General features: G+C 49.9%; 1 protein-coding gene across 6 annotated transcripts in view; it reads left to right on the plus strand.

The window, feature by feature from the left end:
• Mrpl14 (mitochondrial ribosomal protein L14) overlaps positions 1-11,185 on the plus strand; it is a 12,245-nt gene extending 1,060 nt beyond the window's left edge. Inside the window, exons 1-3 of one of the 6 annotated variants that reach the window (XM_090355576.1) lie at positions 56-134; positions 9,376-9,467; positions 10,699-11,185. In XM_090355576.1, coding sequence (XP_090211702.1) covers positions 9,397-9,467; positions 10,699-11,065 — 438 coding nt within the window. In that variant the 5' untranslated portion in view covers positions 56-134; positions 9,376-9,396 and the 3' untranslated portion in view covers positions 11,066-11,185. Of the gene's footprint in view, positions 1-55; positions 220-9,372; positions 9,468-10,698 lie in introns of those variants that run through there. The other 5 variants (XM_090355574.1, XM_090355575.1, XM_090355578.1 and 2 more) reach the window with 5 other exon arrangements.
• The last annotated feature ends 339 nt before the right edge of the window (positions 11,186-11,524 follow it).

The following is an 11,524-nucleotide window of genomic DNA, read 5'->3' on the forward strand; positions in this document are numbered from 1 at the left end:
GTGCGCGCGCACTCGCAGACGGCCGCCCGCCGGGCTGGGCCGCCCGCGCAGGCGCAGTGCGGGGAAGGCCGCGTGGGGAAGGCGGCGCTGGTTCAGGGGGGCGCGCGGCGGGCCATTCCGGGGCGGCGAGAGCGGTACGGAGTGGAGGGCGGGCTGTAGGGGCAAGTGGAGCCCCCCTCTGGCTTGCTTCTCTGCTCTCTCTTTCCGGCAGTAGGGGAGGTAGGCACAGTCCCCTCGCGGGGACGGAGTGGAGCAGCCAGAGTGGGAGGGACGGCGGTGAGTGGGAGGAGTCCCGACCTGGAGGAGTCCCGGACATGAGGGGTCCCGGGCCTGAGGGGTCCCGGGCCAGAGGGGTCCCGGGCCTGACGCGTCACGGCCTGACAGGTCCCGGACATGAGGGGTCCCGGACATGAGGGGTCCCGGTCATGAGGGGTCCCCGGCCTGAGGGGCGTTGGCCTGGAGGGCAGCCCCCTCGCGCTCTCTCGGGGCTGCGGAGCCTCAGAGCTCTCCTGCCTCTCCGGGTGGTGCAGCGGATCTGGGGGCAGCCTGTGTCCCCGAGTCCTGTCTGCCTTCGGTCCACTTTCCTACGTGGTGTGGACATGAGTTTTTCTAACACATTTTTGTGGTGTGCGGTGGTCTTACCCTCGCTGCTGCCATGCAGCCCAGTCCCGCCCCCTCCCTCTCCCGCCCGCCCCCTCCCCCCGCGTCAGGGGCTCCCCAGCCTCCACCTAGCTGAAGGATTGAAGATGGGCCACGTCACGCCCACCACTGAGTGGCCACCCACACCAGCCGGTAAATCTGCCTACAAGAAATGGCCATAAAGGAAGTATTACTGCTTTCCGCAGTGAGCCACGACTGAACTTTGCCCCCCCCCCCAGGAATTCAGAGGACTGAATTTATAAAGAAATTATTGGGGTCTAGGTAGAGTGTCCTTGTGTTCCCTGGGGAGTGCTGGCAATATGGAAGACCCTTGAACCCTGACCTGGCAGTCACTAAACAGAAGGGCACTGTCTGTCTTGAGGTGACTCCTTGCAGTTGGTCAGTATCTCTGCTGTCTGTTGGCTTTTCAAACAGCAGTAGCTTGTGGAATGCAACCAAATAGTTTGGTTTATGGCAGGTTTTTTTTTTTTTTTTTTTGCCAGTCCTGGGCTTGAGCTCAGGGCCTGAGCACTGTCCTTGGACTTTCTCAAGGCTAGAGCTCTACCACTTGAGCCTCAGCACCACTTCCGGCTTTTTTCTATGTATGTGGTACTGAGGAATCGAACCTGAGTCTTCGTGCATGCCAGGCAAGCACTCTACCACTAGGCCAAACTCCCAGCCCCTATGGCAGTTTTTTTTTCCCCTTCAAACTGAATCTTACTTGGTGAAAATCACCATCATAGGTATTTAGACAGGTCCTGGATATAGAGCCTAGGCCAGTCTTGAACTCCTAATCCTCTTTCTTTGGTTTCCCAGTGCTAGAATTACATATGTGATGACTATATTCAGCTATGGACATCTTAAAAATAAAAATGAACCGGGCAGATCTGAGGATCAAGGTTCAAAGCCAATCCAGGCACAAAAGAACCTGAAACTCTTATCTCCGATTAACTCCTAGAAAATGAGAAGTGGGGCTTGGCTCCAGGGTAGGGTGATAGCCTTGAGCTGAAGCGCTCAGGGACAACACCCAAGCCCAGGAGTAAGGTGGTAGCCTTGAGCTGAAGAGCTCAGGGACATCGCCCAGGCGGAGTACAAGCCCTATGACCCACAAAAATAAATAAATAAAAATGAATAGAAAAATCTCAGAGGAAGTTGCTTTTAGAATAAGTACCCTTCTTTTGATGATGCTGGCGTTTGAACTGGGCATCATGCTTGCTAAGAAGGTTCTCTGAAGCCACATCTTTTCACTTTGGATATTTTTGAGGTAGGATCTTGCTCTTTGTCAGGGCAAGGCTTGACTTCATCCTTCACTCTTACTTACTGCCAAGTATTAAAATCGAGGATCTCACTGAGGGTAAGAAGTAGATTAATTTTTTTATGCAGGACATCTTCTTTGGATGTTTATTTCTCAAGGAACTTTTTATATACAGTGTGACCTTTTTTTTTTTTTTTTGCCAGTCATGAGGCCAAACTCAGGGTATGAACACTGTCCTTGGGCTTTCCTCAAGGCTAGTGCTCCACCACTTGAGCCACAGCACCACTTCCACCTTTTCTATGTATGTGTTATCGAGGAATTGAACCCAGGTCTTTGTGCAAGCACTCTACCACTGTGAGCCAAACTACTGGCCCCTATACAGTGTAACTTTTCTTTTTTTATGGTTGTTAAAATAGTGTGTCCCATTGCTTGCATTGAACAGTAAAACCAGCTTTGGGGCCACAGAATACTAGTGACGGATATCTGGAAAATGGAAATGGAAAGCCATTGGTTACCTGGAGTTTGGAAGGCTTTTTTTTTTTTTTTTTTTTTTTTTTTTTTTTTTTTGTCAGTTCTGGGGTTTGAACTCAGTGCTTGGGTACTGTCCCTGAGCTCCTTTTGCCCAAGGTTAGCACTCTACCACTTACACTACAATGCCACTTATGGCTTTTTCTGTTTATGTGGTACTGAGGAATGGAACCCAGGGCTTTGTGCATGCTAGGCAAGTGCTCTACCACTAAGCCACATTCCCAGCCCTGGAAGGCTTTTCTTAACTATAATTAGTTTTTAAATAATGTAGTTGTGAGGTACCAGGAGTTTGGCCTAGTGGTAGAGTGCTTGCCTAGCATGCATGAAGGCCCTGGGTTTGATTCCTCCATACCACATACATAGAAAAAAAGCAGGAAATGGTGCTGTGGCTCAAGTGGCAGAGCTCTAGCCTTGAGAAAGTCCAAAGACAGTGCTCAGGACCTGAGTTCAAGCCCCACAATTGGTAAAACAACAACAACAACAACAACAATAATAATAATGTAGTTGTGAATCTGAGTATGTGGTGGCTGCAGTGTCTCTGCCTGTGTGGGCTCACCACCTACTCACAGCCTTCCTTGAGGAGTGAGTGGACCACTTATGCTTCCCAGACAGAGGCAAGGAAGCATTTCAGCAAGCTGATAGTGAAAACTGAATCCAAAGCACTATGGAATCCAGGGTTCTGTGGAAAGAGGCTAAAGTATTTTTCCATTGTCCTGGTATCAAGTGTAAAACTCCAGCTGGAATCCTCTCTTAGGTCTGTCGGGCTCAGAGCATGGATTCCACTCAGCTCTTGGAATCTTGAGATGGTCTGGAGTCCTTGAAAACTGACCTCTGTGTGTATGTGCTCATGCGCTAGTCCTAGAACCTGAACTCAGAGCCTGGGCACTGCTTCTGAGCTTCTGTGCCTGAGACTAGTGTTCTACCACTTAAGCCATAGTACCACTTGTGGATTTTTTGGTGGTTGATTGGAGATAAGAATCTCACAGACTTTCCTGTCCAGGCTGTTTTCAAATCATGATCCTTAGATCTCAGCCTTCTTTGTAGCTAGGACTATAGATGTGAGCCACTGGTTTCCCGCTTCACTTAAGTCTCATGTACTGTTTTGTCTGGGCTGGCTTTGAACCTTGATCCTCAGATCTCAGCCTCTTGAGTAGGTAAGTTTACAGTCATGAAGCATCAGTGCCCAGCTTGTTTTAGTTATTTATTTTATTTTATTTTAATTTTTTACCGATCTTGGGGCTTGAACTCTGGACCTGGGCCTGAGCGCTATTCCTAAGCATCTTTTTCTCAAGGCCTAGCACTCTATCACTTGAGCCACAGCACTATGTGTGGCTTTTTATGTGATTAATTGGAGATTAGAGTCTCAAACTTTTTTTCCCAAGCTGGCTTCAGACCATGACTTTCAGATTTCAGTCTCCTGACTAGCGTGAATCATTAGTACCCAGCCAGAATCACTGTTTTAAATACTAGTATTAGTAGTTAAGACCTCTGATTTAAATATTTTCATAAGAGGATGGAACATTGATTTAAACCAAACAACAAGATGGAACCCTTGGCTATGTTCTTGCTTTGTGGGCAAAGCTAGGAAAGTAAGTTTGTTTCTTCTGTTTCTCCATGCCCCTGTAGTTGAGGCCTCCCCTAGTACTTCTGAGGGAAACTGCCTACTGCTAGTGATGCTATAAAATCTACCTCTTGGCAGGTGAATCAGAACTGGCTTCAGTTTTGGTCCTAGGTTGAGCTGGGTAGAGTGTAGGTATTTACTGAAGAGCTGGTGTGTTTGCTACTTTTTTTTTTTTAATTTTTGGATGGGTTCACTATGTAGCCGGGGCTGAGTTTGAGTTTGTGATCCTCTGGCCTCTACCTTCTGAGTGTCTGGGATTACAGGTGTTAACTACCATACCAGAATGAGGCTGCTTTGTATTTCTTGAGTCTTTAAAGATGGTATGGCAGCCTGGAGCAGAGAGAGTACCCTCATTTATGGGTGCATTTGCTTCAGTGATGTGTGTAAGTGATGGAAGCTTCATCTTAGCTGTGTTGGTGTTACACAGGGAGTGACAGAAACAGCTCTGTCCGGAGTTCATTCTAATTGGGGACAAGTCTGCAGATGTCCTTATGTTGTAGTTTGGGTGAAGTGTCTCAAAAAGGCTTGAGGCAAGCCTTGGTCCCTAGGGAGTGGTGCTCTTTTGGGGAATTTCTGGAAACTTTAGAAGGTGGGACTTAGCTGGAGGAAGTAGTTCACTGGGAGTAGGTCCTTGGGGGAGTTTTGTTGCTGCCCTCCTGTCCGTCTGTGCCTCTACTTCTATTTGCCAAGAATGAAAACCGCTTGTGCATATGCTCTGGCTGCCATGATGCTTTGCCCAAGTGCATGGGGCAAAGTGGCCATGGGTGAAACATGCTGGAACCATGAGCCAGAACAAATCCTCCTTGAAGTGGTTGGTTCAGGTGTTTTGCTGACTGATTTTTTTTCCATCTGTGACATCCTATTTCTTATTGTGTGCCTCTAGCACAGTGAAGTTTTTAGTAGATCTTACACACTGTTGTTCCCGCTTTGTCTCCATTGGCAGCTCAGGAATGAAACCACTGAAGAAAGTGGGAGGATACTTTTGTTTATTTATTTTGTCCATCCTGGGACTTGAACTCAGGGCCTGGGCACTGTCCCTGAAGCTAATGGCCTATACCACTTTTGAGCTACAGTGCCACTTCCAGTTTTCTGGTGCTTTAATTGGAATTAAGAGTCTTACGGACTTCCCTTGCTGGGCTGGCTTTGAACTATGATTCTCAGATCTCAGCCTCCTGAGAAGCTAGGTTATAGGTGTGAGCCACCAGTGTCCAGCTTTAAGGATACTTTTAAAATTGTAATATACTAACTTGCATGGAATTAAAACTCACAAACAGGCAGGACACCAATAGCTCACATCTGTAATTCTAGCTACTCAGGAGGCTAAGACCTGAGGATAGTAGTTTGAAGCCAGCCCAGGCAGGAAAATCTGTGAGACTCTTACCACCACTTAACCAGCAAAAAGCAGAACTAGAATTGCGGCTTAAGTGGTAGAGTTCTAGCCTTGAGCACAAAAACTCAGGGATAGTGGCCAGGCTCTTGAGTTCAAGCTCCAGACCCAGCACAAAAACCAAAGAAACAAAAAATATCCCTCATCTACAGAACAAATTTAATGAAAAGGAATTAGATGGAAAATAAGGGTTTACCATCTGGTATGATTGGGCAGGCCCTGGCATGAGATGGAAAAAGTTGGATGTACATAATGTGATTTTTTTTTAAATGTGTATATGTGTAGGTGCTGGTCTTGGGACTTGAACTCCAGGTCTGGGTGCTGTTCCTGAGCTGTTTTGTTCAAGGCTAGTGCTCTGCCACTTGAGCCACAGTTCCACTTCTGGCTTTTGGTCTGGTTAATTGGAGAGATGAGACTTGTGGATTTTCCTGCCAAGGATGACTTTAAACCACTATCCTCAGATCTCAGCCTCTTGAGTAGCCTACTTAGGCTTACAGGTATGAGCCACCAGAGCCAGCAGGGGTTGGAGGTTTTTTTTTTTTCCAGTCCTGGGGACTGAATTCAGGGCCTGAGCACTGTCCTTGGGCTTTCCTCAAGCTAGCGCTCTATCACTTGAGCCATAGCACCACTTCCAATTTTCTGGTGGTTAATGGACTTTGTAGTGTCTGGGCTAGCTTTGAATCATGATCCTCAGATCCCAGTCTTCCGAGTAGCTAGGATTACAAGCGTGAGCTACCATGCCTGGCTATGAGTACATTTCTTTCTTTCTTTCTTTTTTTTTTACAATATCACCCCTTTCCTGAAGTTGGGGTTTTGATTTCTTCAAAGTGCCAGGCCTGTGACTGTGCTCCTCACGTGCAGACAAGACTGCAAGACTGCCTGCCATGTTGGGCTTCTGCATGGTGTGGGTAGGCCTCAGGGCCTGTCCTCTGGGCTGCCTGGGTATCTTTTTTTTTTTTTTTTGCCAGCCCTGGACTTGAGCTCAGGGCCTAAGCACTGTCCTTGCCCTTTCTCAAGGCTAGAGCTCTACCACTTTGAGCTTCAGCACCACTTTGGGCTTTTTTTCTATGTATGTGGTACTGAGGGATTGAACCCAGGTCTTCGTGCATGCTAGGCAAGCACTCTACCACTAGGCCAAACTCCCCACCTGCCCAGGTATCTTAGTCTACAGATATTTATTGTCTTCTTAGTGTTCAGGACCTTCTGTCTTGCTTGTTGGTGTGAAAGTGGAGTGGACAATTTGGGGTTTGGAGGATAAAGAGAGTGTATACCCTAAGTGAAAGGCCATGGGAATGCTGAGGCCTTTGAATGGCTAGGAGGCCCAGGGCTGGAGATGAGTATCCAATCTTTTACCAAGGGAAGTCATCGTTGGGTGCTTCTGGAGGAGTGGAAGTGCTCCTTGGAGGGGGAGGCGTGAGAGCTGCTGGGCTGCCTCCTGAATTACAGTTGCTCTTCAGATGCCATATTATGGGGTCCTCTATGGTTTCTGGGTTTGGAATAGCGTGTAGCAGGGAGTATAATATTGAGGGACTCCATACAGATATGCAGGGCTGGGGATCTGGCTCCTTGGTGTGGAGCTTCCCTAGCACGTGCAAGCCCCTGGCATCTGTTGCAAGTCTATGCAGCGCATGCATCGGGAGAGTGAATGTCGTGTCTGCACGGTTCTACCAGCATGGACACATGGGTGTCCATTGTGTGCAGGAAGGGTGGCAGCTGATGTAGAGAGCAGCACAGGTTTGAGAGGGGCATGTGAGTGAAGAACAGAGAGGAAATGGGGTGGGAGGCACCCTTGGGTTTTGCAATGACTGCCTGGAAGTAAGTCCTGATAATACCCATATCAGGTGATTCTGGGGAGCTCCTCGAAGCTTTGGCAGTCCTTGGGAAAGCACGGGGAGAGAAGAGGAGGAAGGAGGAGGGAGGGGAGAGGCTATGCGGGCAAGAGTGTTGCCGGCTCTGGACGTGGGTGGTGGTGGGCTCATCTTGAGGGACTGGGGAGAAGCCCAGGAGGCTTCTCCTGGGAGTGAGACCAGGAAGGGCCTGCCAGCATCAGATGGCAAGGCTTGGCTGGGGTTTGAGGGAGCTGCAGCCTGGACCAGACAGCCTGCTTGGAGCGCGGTGGTGGATGGTGCCCATTTTTAGTTCTTGCTTGGAGTATGGAGCTCTTCTTGCCACCTACACCACAGATTGTCCTCAAAACTTAGATTGGGCTAAAGTGAATAGTTTTCACCCGGTGGTTGTGTTTGGGTTGATTGAGCTTGCATGGAGTTGGCAAGTAAAATGAACATGCCATGTCGGTGTTGTTGAGGGCACTCAGCGAACCTGTAGGAAGGCATTCCTATTTAAATGATGTTGTCTTGTTTACTCCCTGTTGAGTCAGCATGGGTTTGCCTTGTTACCTCTAGCTGTGCTGCCTTGGTCAGGTTATTTACCTCTCTGGGCCTATTTTCCATGCATACCAGTGAGGTGAGTAATTATGATACTATGGAAGTTGTAGGACCATTACCTGAGATGTCAACATAAAGTACTCAGCCAGAGACTCCAAAGCCTTGTGATGGGGGCTGTGTAAGGGAACTTTGGACCCAGAATGAGGCTTTGGGGCACAGGAAACACCCTTGGCTGGCCAGTGCCCTTGACTGTTATGGGTGATGATGTCTGCCCTGTGGTGAAGAAAGGCAGCAGAAGCGGCTCATGGGCACCAAGTGCCAGGCTTTGGGCTGGGTACTGTGCACGGTCACCCTGCTGGGCCCTCCTGACCGAACTGGAGCTCAGCAGCGTGGTTACTTGACATCTAGCTGGCACAGAAAAGCTGGCCTCATCCTATGGTCTGTGTTTCTCTGTGTCATATGTTAACAGTTGCTAAGTTAGCTGCCTTCTTTCATTTTTTGATGGTGATTACATTTGGCCAAGGCTTCATGGGTTGTTTCCAGGATAGCGCTTGGAGAATTCCTGGGTCTTGAGGCATTTTTTTGGTTTGTTTAGTTATTCCTGTAGAGACCCCCTACCTTTATGAAACAGTCTTATCTGCACTTAAGAGAAGCAAAGTTGTGTGTAAATACTACAGAGTACTGGCTTGAACTGGCAGAGTTCTTGAACCAGGCCCTTGGGTGGGGAGTGAGCATACTTTGTGGCTGGAGTCACCAGCTGCTAGGCTCTTCTCAGCCATGCCCCAAAGATGCTCAGGTATTGCCATGTTTGTGAAGGCTGGCTCTGCGCTGTTGCCTGCTTTCCTAAGGTCCCCCTTCAGCCACAGTCCCCCCAGGTTACAATGTCACTTGAGAGACTGGCTCTGCCATGGCAAAGGCAGCCTTGGCTCTTCTTCGCTGACTTTGAGCTACACCGGCGCTCTGGCTTTCATGTTTGGCAGGAAGATGATGTGGAGACAGGTCGGGTAGTGCTTAGTGTCAGTGGGTGGCATGGTTTTCACTGTTGGTGAGGACTCCTTTGTGTCCCGCCATCTGGGAAGAGCTAGGAGGGGGGAAGAATTCCTCTTTGCTGTTGTAGCGCTGGGCCATCCTCACTTCCCGACCCAGAGGCGGAACACAGGTTTGGCTATTCAAGGCACACCTTTTTTTTGGTCCCTTGTGGGGCTTGAATTCTGGGCCTGGGCACTGTCCCTGAACTCTTCTGCTCAAGGCTACCACACTGCCCCTTGAGCCACAGCATTACCTCCGGTTTTCTGGTGGTTAATTGAAGGTAAGAGTCTCAAGGACTTTAGTACTTGGGGTGGCTTTGAACCATGATCCTCAGATCTCAGCCTTCTGAGTAGCTAGGATTACAGGCACGAGCCACTGTGCCTGGCTCATCGTACACCTGTAATCACTAAGAAACCTTTAGTTTTGTGACTAATGATCTGTGCTCAAGTGCCATCTCCCACATAAGTCCCAAAGATAACTGCTCTGAGTAAGGACTCTGACTTAACAGTGACCTTTTCCTCCTTTCCAGCAGGACTTGCCATCTGGGACCCCCATGGCTGTCTTTTCTGGGCCCCTAGGCCTCTTCACACATTCGGGCCGAGCGCTCAGCCAGTGCTACTTCAGGTAACTCTCATGTTAAGTTCCTCAAACCTGTTCTGAGTTGATGTCCCACTAGGGCTGGCTCCTGTAGGGACTGGAATGGGAATGGGAACTGAGGAAGGTGTTGGGGTCCAGGAAAGTGAGAGTGGAGGGAGGGGTGCATCCTGTGCCCTGCGAGATGGGGAGATGACATCTCTGCCCGGATTGTAATGTGGTGGTGGAAGTTGCTATTTTTCTGTCCCTACTTACAATTTTTTTTGGGGGGAGGGGTCAGTTGTGGGGCTTGAACTTGGCCTGGGCACTGTCCCTGAGCTCTTTAGCTCAAGGCTACCGCCCTGCCCCTTCAGCCACAGCACCACTTCCAGTTTTCTGGTGGTTAATTGGAGATAAGAGTCTCACAGACTTTTGTGCCTGGGCTGGCTTTGAACCATGATCCTCAGATCTCAGCCTCCTGAGTAGCTCGGATTACAAGTGTGAGCCACTGGTTCCTGGCTTCCTGCAAAGTTCTTACAGTGATTTTACTACTTTTGGCCCTATCACTCCTCTAGGACAGTAGAGCCCTCATAGTTGTCTGGCTGGTCTGGAATGTTGTCCTCTTATGTACACTTCCTGCACAGCTGGGGTTGCAGGTGTATGCCACCAGAGTCACCAGTAGCAACACGGAGAGGCGTAGGTAGGAGCCTTGGCTGACCTGGGCACGAAGCAAAAACAACCAAGGACAAAAGGGGCCGAAGGCATGGTTCAAGGGGTAGAGCATCTGTTTAGCACCTACCAGTCCCTGAGTTCCTCATGACTGCCAGAAACAACAACAAGCCCAAAACCCCCATTAGTAATGAAACAAAAGAGTGTTGCCTTCTCTCTACTTCCTGCTGCACTGTGTGGAGAACTTTAGCCCAGGCTTTGGGTGCCAGGGGAGGGCGGGGTGGAGTGCAGCTGGGAAAGGAAGGGTGCGCCTGGGAGCAGGTTCTGCAGGGTTGGCAGGGGGTGAGGCTGCACCCGCCATAGGATTCCTTCAGTTCCCAGAGTCCTTTTGGAAACTTTTAACTTGATCTGGCTGCAAAGAAGAATTGAGCTCTCTTACACCCATCGAGATAGGCAGCCGAAGCTCTGGATTGTGATGAAACAAAGACAATGCTTGTGTGTACATATGCACATGTGTGCACACATGTGTGCGTGCCTACAAGTGGCAGCGTGTACTCGCTTGCACGTGGCCTGGAGAGACCCAGGTCACAGATTGCCTTTTCTCCCCTGTCAGCACCACCGGGAGCCTCAGTGCCATTCAGAAGATGACGCGGGTGCGTGTGGTGGACAACAGTGCCCTGGGGAATACCCCTTACCATCGCCCTCCGCGGTGCATCCATGTCTACAACAAGAGTGGGGTGGGCAAGGTCGGCGACCGCATCCTGCTGGCCATCCGGGGACAGAAGAAGAAGGCGCTGATCGTGGGACACCGCATGCCCGGCCCCCAGATGACCCCCAGGTTTGACTCCAACAACGTGGTCCTCATTGAGGACAACGGGAACCCTGTGGGCACCCGAATCAAGATCCCCATCCCCACCAGTCTGCGCCAGAGGGAGGGCGAGTACTCCAAGGTGCTGGCCATTGCCCAGAACTTCGTGTGAGCGGCACCCCGGCCACCAGCGACGGGACTTGGGCCTGGGCACCTCATGCTGCTCCTTTCCCACAGGTGGCAGTAGTCCACGACAGAATAAACATTGTCATGGATGTTTTCTTCCTTTGCACTCTGGTGTGTGGTTGTGAGGTAGATGACACCGAAGGAGTTGAATGGTGGTGTGTGTTCAAGAGTGTGCAGCCACGTGGAGCGGGGCTCTAGGGTCCCGCGCTGTTGTATCTTGGTATCTGAGTTTGTGAAGGACCATCAGCCTCTGGGAAACCAGAGAGTGAATCACGTGCACCATGATGTCTCACTTTCTAACCAAAAGACTGTTTACCTATCCCAGACTTGGGCCATTCAGCGCTGGTAAGAAGTGCTGGTTAGCATGGATCAGGAGCAGCCATTCCCTAGATGCTGCCACGCAGCCAGCCCTTTATCCCTGGGAATCTTCTCCAGAACACCCTGT

Source organism: Megascapheus bottae, chromosome 22 (assembly GCF_031878675.1).
Source record: "Megascapheus bottae isolate mThoBot1 chromosome 22, mThoBot2.hap1, whole genome shotgun sequence".
In the NCBI taxonomy this organism is placed as follows: domain Eukaryota; kingdom Metazoa; phylum Chordata; class Mammalia; order Rodentia; family Geomyidae; genus Megascapheus; species Megascapheus bottae.